Here is a 16,800-nt window from a genome sequence, read left to right as displayed (position 1 = left end):
AATTGCGTTCCAGACTGGTAGGAATTGTGTTAGTCTGCCTCCGACCGGTGTTGAGTGGTCTGGAGGGAGTGTGAGCAAGTCACTGTTTGGTGGCGGTGGAGGCTCTGGTGTTGTTGCCGGCACGTCCTCTGCCCTGGTTATTATTGCCTCTATAATCTCCTCTGTTGGAGCCTTTATTAAAGGTGCTCTGGGCATTACTTTTGAATGTAGAGGAAGTTTGGGGTGCGTTGCCTCTACCTGCTCCTCGAAAGGAGGAGCGGCGAAAGGAACTTCTGGATTGTTGGAACTGAAGTGCGCCCATAGACTTAGCAGTATAAGTATCTTATTTCATCTTCTCTAAGATGGTATCTACTGCAGGGCCAAACAAAGTCTTGGTTAACTGGCTGGTTGAGGATGGTTGACTGCACTTCATTCCTAAATCCGGAAATGCGTAGCCACGCATGCCGGCGTAGTAATACGCTAGTGTTGATGGACCTAGCTGCTGTGTCAAGTGCACATTTAATGGAAGCATTTGTTATAAATTTGCCTTCCTGTATTAGGTCGTTGGCTTTAGTTTTAAAGGGTTCTGGGAGGTGTTGTGATAAACATTCCAGCTGGTCATAATATGCTCTATCGTATCGTGCTAATAGAGCCTGTGTGCTTGCAATTCTCCAAGTATTTGCTGCTTGGGATGCGACTCTTTTGCCTGAGGCTTCTAATATCTTTGACTCTTTGTCAGGAGGGAGAGCATCTCCTGTTTGTGAATTAGCTTGCTTTCGAGGGTTTGCTACCACTAGTGAGTCTAAAGGCAACTGTGACTTAATATAAGAAGGGTCTGTAGGGGCTGCTTTATACTTAGGCTTTCCTGTTTTCAGTTTCTATTTTTGGTAAATTCTGGCGGGGTTTTTTCAGTGATTTCAATACCTTAAAAAACAGTTGTTATCAGTGGTTACACATTTACGCGCCACGAAAAACTGTTTTTCAAGTGTTTATGGAACATTTAGCTTTTATTATTGCTTGCTTTCTGCACTGATAGAATATGGTATATATATATACAGTGTAGGTATAGTGTATAAGAGGTCTAAATAGATTTTTGCAAATTAAACTTATTGTAGTACATCAACAATACTTCTTCAGTAAGTCTTTGGTCATGTGCGCTGGCTATTTCCTTCCCATGTAAACTTCTGTGAAAATGCCCTCTCAACACTGGCACTTGAGACGGGCAACGCCAAAACAGCCAGTACACAATTTGTTAACTCTGGCCACTGACATAGCTTTCCATGACTATACTGGTGCACTTGAAGATTGTGATTCTCAGGGCAAGTTCTGCAACATTTGCACTGAGCTGGGTACTTATGCCCTCAGAGTTATTGAATTGGTCAAAAAGGAAGCATCACTTTTGAAACTAAGGAGCAAATTCCCCCTTTACTGAAGGAATCTACAACTTGTACAGAGTACCACAGTGAGGTTTCATTGACTTCAAATGCCATTGGTGGTGAAGGGGTATTTCTATGCATCATTACAAGCCATTTCTCATGGATTGTAAAATAAACTTTACTGAACAGCTCTTCAACATTGCTTTGCTTACCAAGCGGCAAGCACTCCAACATGTAACATGTTGCAGTGCCAAAGTCGCTAAAGGTGTCGTCCAACCTACTCTCAAGGAGATGTTTCACATCTATACCAATTATGCTGAACACTTGGCAGACAGGGGTTTTTTCAGGCTCTAGTTTTTTATTATGTCCACTACAGATGTTATGTTTTCCTGTAAAAATCTAATAATGCAGTGGAGTGTACTTTTTTCACATCACTATCAATGTGAGACCAAAGATCCACACATTTCTTGCCTTTGGCATAATCACTCAGCAGAAATTCTGTAAACGGTTGCCACATGGATAATATAGCATTTATAGCCCCTTAGACTGAGAACCATCAGCTAAGGGACACAGTTGGGATGACTCTTTCTTTGATGCCACACAAAGCACAAAATTATAAATATTTGCCATTTTACTTATCAGTGAAAGAATCAAACGCAGCCAAAATATCAAATGTGATTTTAATATTTCCTGATTCTCTACAGTTGATAAAATAATTAAACAAGACCTAAAACATGCTTCTAAACCCTGCATCTTTAGACCAAAGACCACAAAACTGAAAAAGCAAAAGGAAGAAGAAACAATATTTTAGTGGCATCCCTAAACATCAAAACTCAAGTAGAATAATGTTAGCCCAGTCTTTCTTACTGCTGGTTACATTGTATTGGCCCCTTCAAGAAGAAACAAAATGATTTTCACTCTCTTTTCCTTTCTTTGAAGGACATTTAGTTTGTGGTTGTGCAGGTGTTTTTTTAGTGTTTATATGTTTTCACTGGTGAGGGCTATTTCTCTTTCAGTGGGGTTTTATCAGTTATTATAGGTTTAAACCTAAAACCCCACAGCCTATTTATACTTTATCTCAATTCTGGGATTGAGGACACGCGCTCTGGCTGGATCTTTAAAGATGTCTGGCGCTTGTTTTAGTACCCCTTTTAACATAGGAAGTGTAAGCACGCTTTTTTCTGAAGTTGGAAAAGTGTCAAATAGGAAATCCTCTTCTATTGGGTCAGTGTGCATGTCTACATTATGATATTTAGCTGCCCTATCCACTAGTTGGTTAAAGACAATTGTGTCGTCAGTAGCAGACGGCTTTGTAGGCCATGTAAAGGTGTCAGGGATGGGTTGTGGGTCGTATGTATCATAAGGATCATTCTGGTCATCCCATGTGTTATCTTGTATATCCTGATCCTCAGGTTCCTCAAAGTTATCTTGAGGATCATCCCCTATGTTTTCTGTCTCATCATAATTTGAGGGAGAGTAAGGTACATAAGGCATGTTAGGAAAGAAAGGAGGAGGAGTGAAAGGCCTTGAGGGAGATGTTGCAAAGTCTTTCTTCTTTGGAGGAACAGGGGAAGAAGTGTCAGTGTCCAAAGGTCTCTTCTTCCTGTGGTAAACTGTTACCCGTTCCGTTTCAGGGTCTATATACAGTTTAGGCTGTTCTTCACTTTCTGGATCAGGATGGAAAAGTTCTTCCTCAACTGTCTGTGGTTTTGGCGCTGATGTTTTTGGCTTACTCCCTTGTTTGTGGTAAGTCTTTGGCTCGAGGGCCTTTGGCTGTGGACTTTTTCGGCTCGACTCCTTTTTTCAGGTCGGTGACTTTTTTCGGGTCGATGTTTTTTGTTGGCTCTACTGCCTTTTTTTGGTTCGGCGACCTTCTTTGGTTTGACGACCTTTTTCGGATCGACCAGTTCCTTTGTAGAGTCGACTGCCTTCTTCGGGTCTATGGGATCTTTAGTGTGACTTGCTTTTTGTCAGTCAACACTATTTTTCGGCTCGACGGCCATTGTCGGGTAGACTATTCTTTTGGGATAGACTAGCTTTTTTGTTTCTACGCTCTTTTTTGTATCAACCAGTGTCTTTGGCTCGACAACCTTTTTCGGTTCGGCGACCTTTTTGGGAAGAGTGTAGCTTGTTCCCGGGGTATCAGAAGGCTTAGGTTTGTTCTTCGGAGCAGAGCCAGAAGGCGGGCCTCTGAAGGAGTTTGTCGATCTCGGCTAAGGCCTTTAGGCGATGCTTCGACCGGAGCCTTGTCTTGAGTGGAAGAGGAGATGGGGGCGTGGTACTCACGGTTTGCCCCGGTGTGATCTGGTCATTGGAGTCCGACTGGTCCTCTACGGTGACAATTTCTAGGTCAGAGTCTGCTGCTTCTGGGAGGTCATGTCCGTCTTCGAAAATGTTCTCCGGTTCCGGTGCCTGCCGCTGCATCTCTTGTCTAGCGGCCCTTCGGTTCCTGATACTCTTCTTCGACCGGAACTGAGCACAAGCTGGACAGTTTTCCACGTTGTGCTCGGGAGAGAGGTACTTGTTGCATACTGTATGTTTATCAGTATTTGGGAACTTGGAGTGACATTGTGGGCACCTTTTAAACAGGGTCCTTTCCATCGGCAGCAGGCCCAACGTGGCGTCGAAAAGGCCCAACGGCCGCGTCGATGACCGGATCGAGTTGGAAAGTATTATCGAGTAAAGGTTTACCAAACGAGAACAATACCGTCGAGGTAGAAGGCCTTTTGGCCTTAGAAAGTTGAAAAGTTTCGGTTCAGAAGTTGGAGTTGAGGAATAGCATCCGAACCCAATGGCGGAAAGAAACAATCTGAAGATGGAGAAGATGCCCATGCGCACTGTAGTCCAGGGGAGGAGTCACCTATCTCGTGATACTTCGAAGACTCTTCCAGGACAACAAAGTGCAAACATCCGGACCCAGCACTAGGCGGCGATCTATGCTAAGATATGAATTCAGCAGCCCGCATGCCTCAAACATATAGCTCGGGGATGCCCCCGGAAATGGTCTAAAATATGTATCATTGGAACGATTACTGAGGAGATATCCGTTCCCCACCTCACGAATTAGAGAACGAAGAATCTCCTTCCCCGTGATCTCCACCACCTGCACTCAATGTAATCCTATGCTATTTCCTTTGTAACTTACTGTACCCGATCTACTGATCACTGTGACCATGTACCATCATGTCGAGATTTTTAATAAAAAGATTTATAAAAAAAAAGATAGCTTTTTTATCAACTGCTCCCACGCACCAACATGTGGAGACAAGAAACACTTGGGCTGCTTCGTCCCAACTATGGGACTAACAATACAGAGTCACATACAAGCACCATTAAGGCACACTGATGTCAGTTTAAAACAAAACATTCTGGAGCGTCATTAACAGACTGAAATGTGACAGTACACTGAATCGAACATGCAACCTTATTCCCACCTAGAAGTCTACTCCACGGAAGAGGGAGGATGCTGATAAATCTGCAGTTAGAGTATCCACCAGAAAGAGCACTAGCAAAGGTCAGTCACTCCTGATTCGAATAGAATGAGCCCGAAGGCCCTAAGGAGGTTCCTTCTAGGCCACAACATAGCGCATCGGGATACAGAGGACGATCCATCTCAGTGAAGTCTGTTTTTAACTGCCCTTAACTTCTTTGCACCAGCGAATATGATGATAAGTTAGTCATTCACTCAGTGCTTGTGAGAAAGTGGCTCTATATATACTGGACCAGAATAAGGTACAGTGTGTATAGAGTCCACAAACCCCAGAGGTATAACAGAGGTTAAAGTCAGGACTGTCCTTATTTGTTGTAACACTTAGTCAGCAAAAGGTTTCACACACTCAAGGACTGAACTCCAGGCCAATTGGTTTTATATCAACAGATATAGTTGTTTTATTTTTAGAACCAACAGTTATAAAAATATACTTTTCTCTATATGAGTACTCTCATGTAATTACTTTGCAAAGAGGCAATAAACTTTGTGAACACAATAGATACAGTGGTTGCAGTAGGCAACACAATTCTAAATACACTATAGCATTGAGCTCAATGGGTTTTCATCATATATGTACAGTTGATTACTTTGTAGATTACTTTGGTAGTTCCAGGACTGGATCCTCGGTTCAGGCCTGGGGTCTAAGCTGAAACCAATTTAGTAAAATCGTTTTAGTTATGCTAGTGATTTTTCAGGAATATAAAGCCGTTTTAAAAGTTCACACTTAGAAACTTTTCAATGAAAAACTGGCAATGTTATCCAATGGGAGAAAATTCAGGTTGCAGGTAAAGTATGATCTTGTTACTTTTGTAATCCAGTACTGGGCTCCTGGGTCCAGTACTGGTGTCTCAACTTAAAACAGGTGAGTAATTGTGTTTCAGTATTTTGTATGATTTTTACAGAATATTTCACGTTTTCAAAAGTAGAAATGTCATAGAAAAGCAAATAATGGATTCCAATGGAGAAAATACAGATTACAAGTAAACCCGGTAAGGATTACCTTTGCGGTTCAGTACTGGGCTACAAGGTACAGTACTGGCTTCTCCCCTGATCACAGGTGAGTACTTCGAAATTTGGAGATTTTATATGAATATTTTTAGTTTCCAAAACTTCACTCGTACAAGATTTTTCGAGTCAAACCAGTCAATGTTATACAATGGCAGGTAAGTGAGCTATCGGTTTCCAGGCGAGTACTTGGCTGGTGAAGTTAGGATTCTGGGCATAGACTCAGGGGTTGCCCAGGGTCAGGTAAGTACAGTTGGTTCACCCCCAGCAGCACAGGGGCGGCCAGGTGCAGAGGTAGTTAGGCCCAATTTTATCCAATGAGGGAAAGGGGGCCTCCGGTTGGTGGCTGCTGGCTAGCAGGCCACGTGGCTGTGGGGTCTGGGCTCCTGGTCACTTGCTCAGGGCAAATTGGAAAGTAGGATAGGGTACAGGTTGCACTGCCAGGGGCACTCGGGCGGCTGGGTGCAGGGTGCTTTTGAGCCGTTGGGCGCTCAATGTTATTCGATGAGGAACTTGAAGAGGGAAGAAAGGCTGCAGGCTCAGGGACGAAGGATCTTCTGGAGCGACTAACACTTCGAGGGGTAAGTTGGGGTCTTGGAGGATAGGTAGGCACCCAGGAGTTGGGCACAGGGGGACGTGGGGTGCCAGGTGCAGGGGTGTCTTTTGAGGTAGGGAAATCTTACTGGTCGCGGTCGGAAGGGTCCTCTGTCCTGAGGCTGCAGACGTTGTCGGGGTCATCGAAGAGTGTCTTTGGGCACTGGACTTCGGGTCCCAGTCGCCGGGGGGACGTCCTGGTGGTCCTGGATCACTCGGGCACGGGCCGGGCTCGGCAGGTGCAGAGTGGGTTGGTCCAGGGCTTTCTGGCTGGCACCAGGGGTGTTGTTGCAGCAGAGCCTCTGCTGATGGGAGTCCCAGGCTTTAAGAGGGTCAAGGCAGGCAGGTCATCTGTGTGTCCCAAGGTTGCTGTCCGCAGGAGTCACCGGGATTAGGCAGGAGCAGGTTCCAGGATCGACAGGACGGTAGGGCTGTGCCAAGTCAGTTGTTGTCGTCCTGTTAGCAGCTGCACGGCGGGTCTTCTTCCTCTTGATCTTCTTTTCTTATCGGGATCTGAGGAAGGAAGGTTCAGGGAGCCCCTAAATACTGAATTTAGGGGCGTTACAGGTACGGCAAGGACAGGGACCAATAGGTCCCTGGGTACACCTCCTAGCCTGCTCCTCTCCTGTGGGAGGGGGGGCAAGAGCCTAGCTGTGATTGGGCAGGGCTCCCCATCTTAAAGATGGCCGGAGCCCGGGATTGTGCTTCACCTCGTCTCCCCCACCTGAGGGGTGGGGTTGGCACAGGCTATCACACTCCCTTGCCTGACGTAGTTTTTCCCGCCAGTCTTCCCGCCAGAGTGGGGGTCAGGACTGGTGGGGGCCAGCTGCTGGGTACAGCAAATGGTCTGGAGAAGCTCACAGAGGCGGTATGCCTTTGAAGCTTGCCCCTGCCCATCCTGGGGGAGGAGACCTAGCACCTCGCCCAGGATGTGCATGGTTGCAGGCCCAGGAGAGCAGGGGGGCTCTCCACCCAGGGGTCCAGCAACATGTCTTGTGTGGCAGCCTCTGCAGCCACTCAGCCCAAATGTGGATTGTAGGTTAGGTTTTCAGGGGGCATCTCTAAGATGCCCTCTGGTGCATTTTACATTAAATCCCACAGTGGCATCAGTGTGGGTTTAATGTGCTGAGAAGTTTGATACCAAACTTGTCAGTCTTCAGTGTAGCTATTATGGTGCTGTGGAGTTCGTAATGACAACGTCCCAGCACCATATACTCTTAATGGCATCACTGCACTTAGTGCCCAGGAATGGCCCGGGGTACTGTAGGGGCACAGGGCTCATGCACTTGTGCCCACACCTCTGGCATAGGGCACCCAGCTAGAGGGGTGACTGAAGTATGCCAGGGCAGTGGGTTCTGTGGGCATGGCACACAGGGATGTGTGCCATGTCGACTCTTGGTTTAGTTCTGTACTTAGACACTCAGCCTGCAAAGGCAGTGTGTGGGTGTCAAGGTACAGGGCCCCTAAGGGTGGCACAATAAGTGCTGCAGCCCTCAGGGGTCTTCTCTGGTCACAATGCCCTGGGTACCTAGGGTGCCATTTACCAGGGGCTGACATGTGGCCAGAGATGCCAATTGGGTTTTAGTTTCAACACAGTTTTAGGGAAGAACCACAGGCCATGGGTACCTGATTGGCAGGAGCCCAGGGCACACTCAGTCAAAGCACATCAGCAGTCAGAAAAAAGTGGGGGCATACCAATGCAAGCAAGATGGCACTTTCTCAGTGCTCTGAAGTCCAATCACCAGTAAGAAGTGCCTCTTTAAAGGGATATGGCAGAAAGCATGAGGTTAGTTTAGCCACACAGTGGAATTAGATTACTTCCATGCCTGCGCCTGGAGGGTCGATACCCAGACACAGAAGTTAGGAGGATGGAGACAGAGTTACCCGTTATGAACCCCCAAAATAGGCCTAGGTAGTTACACAACCTTTTACCTACATTTGTCCTACCTTGCTCTATATAATGGCTCTGGTGCAGACCTTTTGCCTAGTTAGGTGCTGAATGAATGTTGAGTTGTTTTATTGAAAATCTATCCTAATTTATAATGCATGAGGATTCTTAGTATCACAGCAGGATGGCAGGGGTCTGCGGTTCATTCGAAGAGCCAGATCTTGAGGCCTTTCATGAATTGTGACAGCAATGGTGATTGCCTGAGGTGCAGGGAGTTGCAGGTCTTTGCAGAGAGGCAGGAGAAGGATCTTTCCCCAACCGTGGTCTTCTTGATCCGTGGGATGGTGGGCAGGGCCATTTGGGCGGAGCGAAGATGTCTGGTGGGAGTGCAGAAGGAAAGGGTGGTGGTTGAGGTATGCAGGCCCGGTGTCGTGGAGGGCTTTGTAGGCGTGCGTGAGGAGCTTGAAGTTGGTTCTTTTGTTGACAGGTAGCCAATGAAGGTCTCGCAGGTGGCAGGTGATGTGGCGGTGTATGATGTTCAAGATGAGTCTGGCGGAGGCGTTCTGCTAAGGCTTGACATCTAGCTAGTAAGATATCCATGCCGCAGAGGGCCCACCCTAATGAGCTCACATAAGAAAATAGAAGCCCATGCATTCAATGCGCTGCTCTTTTTAAGTTTCTCACTGCAGATCAGAGTTTTAGAATGGCTTGCTTTGGAAAAAATCTTTCGCACTACTAGCAGCCAAAGACTGAAATCAGCTTCCTGCCTCTCTGCAAGCTACACAGGTTAAACATACCTTTAAAACTTGTTTGCTTTGTGTAAGCCAGATTTGTGGCTTTTATTTAGTCCTGCAGCTTGGCTCTTTTTGTACTCTGCTTTCTACTATGCAGAATATTCTCTCAGTGGCAAGATAGGATTTCTGGTGGAAGTTGCGCTTTTAAAATACCCTTCTGAATTAAAAAAACAACGTCATTTATTCGTTTTGGAAAATACATTTTATACATACTTTTTAACTTTGTCCGCACTTTATTGGCAATTTTCTTAATTTCATTGTTAAGTTGTTCAAGATGTTCTTTCGTTCCTAAAAGTGAAAAATAAATACAATTAAACAGATGAAGCTTTATTGTAGGAAGTTGTAAGTTCAACATAAATAGGTCATACTTCTAAATGCTCACAAACTGGGTCTCCAATTGTTTTTTCAAAACGTTATTGGAAATAAGCTTTTGAAGAGAACACACTGAGTTTAAGAGAAAACCTACATGAAATTACGCAAACCATTCACATTATAGACGTAAAAACCAAGTACATCTTTGCATATTCCTGGACATACTCGAAATACCGAACTGAAATCCATTCCTCACATCAAGTAAATAAGATTAGAGCAGGCAATTATTTCATTATGGAACAAGAAGGAAGACATTGTGGACCGAGCAGAAAGGAAACACTCATCATGCGAGACAGGGAAACGAATCATTAGGTGGATATAAAGATGAATGCAGAGAACCTCAGATCCGCCTGCAGTGGACTTTCAGTGCAACCATGCTACTGCACACATTACAGCCACTTACCTACATTGTCCCTCCAGGTCAGTGGAGATCTGTCTCGTCCGTATATTCTATTTTAGCTATATTCTCTTAGGGCGAATTGTAATTACAACAGAGTAATCTGAAAATTTGTGTTAATCTTGGAACAAAAAATGACTGAAAATTGTGTGATGACGCTCGCTCGCATAATTCTGAGTAATCTGGAGCAAAGATGCCCACAGCAGGAGCACAGGAACAGAGCACGAGCCGCAGCTGCCGTTCGTGTTCTGTTGAATTTGGCTCACTTATATTTGTACAAAATACATCCTGGAAGCAGATTTGGATGCGAGGCTGAATTTTACGCACATAAAATCTCTAAATACCGGGTTACGCTCCTCGCGTAACCCAGCGTAATGTCGCCTCATTTTGCTGCAATTGTGCATAAATACCCCACAGCAAATTACCCTCAAAGCTGCGCATGACCTGAATGACCCTCCTTTGCTTCATTGATCAAACTGACAAGAGTGGGTGCAAGCAGCCCTAGGGGGGCGCACGAGTGCACACCCGCGCGAGCGCGGCTTGTTGTGGTGTGTTAGGCCTGCAGAGCCTTCATTGGAGAGTCACTGAACATCACAAAGACGAGGCTAGCCCGACCCTGATGGAGACGCCTCACAGACGCAGACTCGGATCCAGCCTTACATTTGGACTCAAGTTTGGGTTAAATCTTCTAAAGTGATTTCGGGGTGACTGAAGTGAAGCAGTGGCCAGACACGAATCAAGGCTCTCACATCACACGAAACAAGATAGTTGGACGTTCCCAGGGGGCTAGAAGACTGGAGGGGAATACAAAGGTCCAGGGGAGGCAGAAGGGAACAGTGTGCCGACTTGCTAGCCCTCCCGCCTGCCACAGATACTCAGTCAATTAGACGTGCAGAGCCTCAGAGCTCCCATGATCCCTGCAGTCTGACAAGTAAGGAAAGCATTATAAACACACGAGCGAGAAGCCATGGAAGCCCTTAGGCCAGGTCTCTTGTGGGTCCATGAAACAAATGTAACAAGACTGAAACCAGGACTTGTAGGAAGCCCTCATTTTACACCAGACTGTAGCAGAGAATTGGTCAGGTTTTTACCATTCAAACATGCCCTCTTTACATTTTGCTACCATATGCCTTGTTATGGTCAGATCGGCTCCAGTGGATCACAAGATCCTTTACTCCACCTGTGGAGAAGAGGAAGTGAGGCAGGTGTATCCTCCCTTTCAGCGCCTCCGGCTTAAAGAGGTCAGTTAGACTCGCACTGACAAATAGCCTCTTCCTTACTCTCAGAGGCATCCTGGAACTGTTCTCATAGGGAACTTTCCACTACAAAGATGGAGACAAAAGGATCAAAGGAGGCCACAGAGTATTGCACTGAACCCACCTTCAATAGCACCGAGCCAACTGAATCCACACAAATCGAAAGCAAGCCCTGGATTGCCCTCCTTGCGCCCTGTCGCGTGCCACAGGGAAACTACAGACAGTGACCACAACTCTTAGTCTTGAGGAACCCTTTAACATCAGGAGAAGCAAGACCAGCATGGACAGGAGCATTTCCACCGAGGGCAAAATGTGCAGATGCAAAGAAGGCTAGTAACTGTGGGAGAGGAGGCTGTGTAAGGCTAGCAGAAAGGCATGCAAGGTCCTGCATTCATTCCCACTTACAAAACTCATGATTGAAAGTTAGCTTAAAACGCCAGATGGAGAGGGAGGTGGGCATTTAGGCAGGCCAGGAGTCTTTGCAGGCACTAATGTCCTGAGAAGCACCTCAACCCTGAATGGAAGTACACTGAGCCTGTGCCCTTGCCAGTGTAGGAACGGGCGATTGATAGTAGAGTGCATGGCCAAGGAGGTCACTCTTGGGAAATGAGCTTAGCTTGAGGACACCTGTGTGGTAAACACCTAATCAGATGGCTTCTCTTATTGTTTACCTCTCCTTTGGTGAGCTGCTTATTCTGCTGAGTTCAATAAGACACAATAGATCAACTTATGGACGAAAGGAAACTGGAAAAAGATTCCCAAAAAGTCAGAGACCATCCAAATTGAAAGGACCAGCCTGTCCGTGAGAAATCCAGGTTCTCACTGCAGGAAGTGTTGACGCAAGCCACACCTGCAAGGAAAGAAAACCGTACTGACACATCCACATAGCACGTCTCTGCAGGACCCCTGAGTTGTGTAAAAAAGACTTGCCACAACAGATTCTTGAGTTATGGACCAAACCCTCTCACACGTCACAATAATCCTGGCCCCCTGTAAACACTTCTTGTATGCACACATTTGTTATCTGTGTTGCTCTATGTTTGAATTTTTTGTACTTTGCAAAAGGCATGTGCAGAAACCACGAACAAAGAAGAACACGTCACTCAGTGGTTCTCTTTCTGGTAGATACTCTAACCGCAGATGCCTAATCTTTAGAATATCCCCAGGCGCCATGCTGCACCTGAAGATTTTTCAAGCAGTGCTCCATGTCTCACTAGATTATATGGAATATGCTACTTACCAGTATGCATCTGTTCTTGGCATAGAGGGCTGCAGAGTGGTACATTATGAATAGATCGCCATCTGGTGTTGGGCTCGGATGATTGCACTTTGTTTTTCTCTTGGAGAGTCTTTTGTATCTTGGTGACTCCTCCCTTGGTTGGTAGTGCGCATGGGCATCGGCTCCATCCTTAGATTGTTTTGCCATAGTAGGGTTAGATGGAGTAGTATAGTAGAATACAGATAAGAATGCCCATGTAAGTGTATCTAAATAAGATAATGTTGGAACAGACACAGGTTTCCGGGGAGGCTGGGAGGGCATGTACCACTCTGCAGCCCTCTATGCCAAGAACAGATGCATACTGGTAAGTAGCATATTCCGTTCGAGGCATATGGGCTGCAGATGGTACATTATGAATAGACTATACAGCAGTTCTCTCCCTAGCGGTGGTCGCCCGTGTCTGTTGCAACTGTCTGAAATAAAGTTTTTAATACTGCTTGTCCCACTCTAGCTTGTTGTGTTGTGTGCACATCTACACAATAGTGTTTTGTGAAGGTGTGCGGTGTAACCCAGGTAGCTGCTTTGCATATGTCATCTAGTGGAATGTTTCCCAAAAATGCCATAGATGCTCCTAGTTTACGTGTAGAGTGAGCTCTAGGAGGAACAGTTAATGTTCTCTTTGCTTTTAAGTAGCATATTTGAATGCATTTTACAATCCATCTGGCAATGCCCGCTTTAGAGATGGGATTGCCTTTATGTGTAGGAGAAAACGCAACAAATAGCTGTTTTGTCTTTCTGAAAGTTTGTGTTCTTTCTATATAGTACAATATGGCCCTTCTAACATCCAATGTATGTAGGGCTCTTTCTGCTACTGTTTGTGGTTTTGGAAAGAAAACCGGTAATTCAACTGACTGATTGATGTGGAATGCTGAAATTACCTTTGGTAAGAATTTTGGGTTTGTTCTAAGAACCACTTTATTTTGGTGTAACTGCATAAATGGTTCTTGAATTGTAAAAGCCTGCAGCTCACTTACTCTTCTAATTGACGTGATAGCTATGAGGAAGGCCACCTTCCATGTGAGGAATTGTATTTCACACCTATGCATAGGTTCAAAGGGTGGCCCCATTAGTCTGGTAAGTACTATGTTGAGATTCCAGACTGGGGAAGGTGGTCTTCTTGGTGGAATGACTCTTTTGAGTCCTTCCATGAAAGCTTTAATTGCTGGTACTTTAAACAGGGAAAGATGTTGCCTTTTTTGTAGGTACGCCGCTATGGCCGCGAGATGAATTCTGATAGAAGTATATGCTAAGTTACATTGCTGCAAGTGTAGTAAATAGCAAATGATTTGTTTAGTGGATGCGTCCAGAGGGTTGATGTGCTTACTGTTACAGTGTATAGCAAACCTTTTCCACTTTGCTGCATAGCATGCTCTGGTGGTAGGACGTCTTGCTTGTTTAATGATTTCCATACATTCTGGTGGTAAATCTAAATATCCAAACTCTATGACCTCAGGAGCCAGATCGCTAGGTTCAGTTGTTTGGGATCAGGGTGCATTATTTCTCCATGGTTCTGTGTAAGATGCATGGGTAATAATCTTAGCTTTTGATGTGGTACTTGTGAGAGTTGTAGCAGCGTGGTGAACCACGGCTGTCTTGCCCACGTGGGTGCCACTAGTATCATTGTCATTGGGTGTTGCTGCAGTTTCCGAACCAGTAATGGAATTAGTGGTAGAGGAGGGAACGCGTAAGCAAATTTGTTGGACCAATTTATCCATAGTGCATTGCCCTGGGACCGTTGGTGTGGGTACCTGGATGCGAAGTTTTTGCATTTTGCGTTCTGATGATTGGCAAACAGATCTATCTCTGGTTGCCCCCATTTTTGGAAGAATGGCTGCAGTATTTGGTCGTGCAGCTCCCATTCGTGTACTTGTTCTGACTGTCTGCTTAGGATGTCTGCTATCTGATTTTGAACTCCCGGTAGGTGTTCTGCTAACAGATAGATCTTTTGAGGAATGGCCCATCTCCAAATGTCCTGTGCTAGTTTGGATAGTTGGAGAGAGTGTGTCCCCCCCTGTTTTTTAATATAATACATTGCAGTCATGTTGTCTGTTCTGATCAGGACTGCCTTGCCTGTTATTTGCATTTGGAAAGCTTTTAGTGCTAGAAATACTGCTAATAGTTCTAGGTAGTTGATGTGCAGTTTCTTTTGCTGCACACTCCACTTCCCCTGCACTGTGTATTTGTCCATATGCGCTCCCCATCCGGAGAGCGATGCGTCCGCTGTTATTATCACTTGTGGAATTGGCTCTAGGAACGACCGTCCCTTGGAAATGTTTTCTGTGTTCCACCACTTCAGAGAGCGATACGTCCGGTCGTTTACCAACACCAGATCTGTAATCTGACCTTGAGCCTGATTCCACTGTGTCGCTAGACACTCCTGTAGTGGACGCATTTGTAGCCTGGCATGTGGTATTAGCAGTATGCAGGAGGACATCATGCCTAATAGTTGCATAAACACTCGTGCTGGTAGTGAGTGTTGTGGTTGAAATCTTTGTATTAACCCGACCATTGTCTGTATCCTGATTGGGTTGGGGTATGCTATTGCCTTTTCTGTGTCTATAGTAGCCCCCAGGTATTGCTGAATCTGGTTTGGTTGCAGGTGTGATTTTTTGTAGTTCACCGTAAACCCTAGGTGGTGCAGCAATTGAATTGTCTTCTGTGTGTTGTGAAGACATTCTTCTTTCGAGTTGGCCTTTATTAGCCAATCGTCCAAGTATGGGAAGACATGTATTTGTTGTCTTCTTAAGTGTGCTGCCACCACAGCTAGGCATTTTGTGAAAACTCTCGGTGCTGTTGTGACACCGAACGGAAGGACTTTGAACTGGTAGTGTTGTCCTTCTAATACAAACCTTAGGTATTTTCTGTGGGCTTTGTGAATTGGGATATGAAAGTAAGCGTCTTTTAGATCCAGTGTAGAAAGAAAGTCCCCTTTCTTCAGTAAAGGGAGTACTTGTTGGAGCGTGACCATGTGGAAATGCTCCGAATTTATGTAAGCATTGAGAGGTCTGAGGTCTAATATTGGTCTTACGGACCCGTCTTTTTTGGGGATTAGGAAGTATAGAGAGTATACTCCTGTCCCTTGTTGATGTTTTGGGACCTTCTCTATTGCATGCTTTTGTATAAGTGCTAGTACTTCTTCTTTTAACAATGTCAGATGATCTTGACTCATTGGACGCTGTTTGGGGGGGATGTTTGGTGGGGTAGCTGTGAGTTCTAGGCAATAACCATGTTGGATAATTTGTCTCACCCACTTGTCTGATATGATGTTTTCCCAGACAGGTAGGAACTGTGATAGACATCCCCCGACCGGTGTTATGTGGTCTGGGGGGAGTTCTATGAAGTCTCTGCTTTGGGGTTGAGGCGTTGCGGTTGTTATTATTTCCGCGTCCTCTACCCTTGTTGTTGTTACCTCTGTAACTGCCTCTTGAATTACCTCTGGGTGATGTTGGTGTGAAAGAGGTGGATTGCTGATTTGTTCCTGTATTCTTTGAGCCCCCTCTATAGGTGGATCTACGAAAGGAACCTCTTTGTGTTGGCTGTTGCAATGCTCCCATTGACTTAGCCGTTTCTGTATCTTTTTTCATTTTTTCTAAGGTCTCATCTGTGCTTGAACCAAACAGTGTCTTTTGATCGAATGGTTTGTTCAATAGGGACGTTTGTACTTCCTGTTTGAATCCTGAGATTCTAAGCCATGCATGTCTTCTTAACATGACACTGGTGTTGATGGATCTTGCTGCAGTGTCTGCTGCGTCTAGGGCGCACTTAATGGAAGTATTAGTTATTATCTTTCCTTCCTGTATTAACTGATCTGCCTTTTTCTGATGTTCTTTGGGGAGATGTGTGATGAGTTTCTCTAATTCATCATAATTTTCCCTGTCATAACGTGCGAGTAGTGCCTGTGTATTGGCTATACGCCAGCTATTTGCCGCTTGTGATGCTACTCTCTTGCCTGATGCATCTATTAATTTTGACTCTTTATCAGGTGAAGGAGCCTCTCCTGTAGATAATGAGTTTGCTCTTTTACGAGCGGTTGAGACCACCAGCGAGTCCAGAGGTACATGCCCTTTAATAAATATTGGATCCTTTGGAGCCGCTTTATACTTTTTGTCAATTCTTGGGTTTAACACCCTAGCCCTCACTGGGTCTTTGAATATTTCTTCTGTGTGACTGAGAAGACCCTTCAACATAGTAAGAGTACCTGATGTTCTTTGTGCATTAGGTAGCGTCTCTAACAGGAAATCCTCTATTTGAGGTTCTGCATGCATCTCTACTTTATGATATTTTGCTGCCCTATTAATGAGCACAAACCCTGTGTTATCTTAAGGTGGTGAAGGCTTTGAGGGATATAACTCTGGGTCGTTGTCCTCATC

General features: G+C 45.3%; 1 protein-coding gene across 2 annotated transcripts in view; it reads right to left on the bottom strand.

Moving 5' to 3' along the window:
* Positions 1-16,800, bottom strand: part of STX2 (syntaxin 2) — a 336,184-nt gene that overhangs the window by 112,287 nt on the left and 207,097 nt on the right. For both annotated transcript variants that reach the window (XM_086942665.1, XM_086942666.1), the window contains exon 4: positions 9,340-9,414. In XM_086942665.1, coding sequence (XP_086798791.1) covers positions 9,340-9,414 — 75 coding nt within the window. The remainder of the gene's footprint in view (positions 1-9,339; positions 9,415-16,800) is intronic.

Source organism: Lissotriton vulgaris, chromosome 11 (genome assembly GCF_964263255.1).
Source record: "Lissotriton vulgaris chromosome 11, aLisVul1.2, whole genome shotgun sequence".
NCBI lineage: Eukaryota > Metazoa > Chordata > Amphibia > Caudata > Salamandridae > Lissotriton > Lissotriton vulgaris.
Note: the sequence above shows the minus strand (reverse complement) of the source record. Positions and strands in the feature narration are given on the sequence as shown.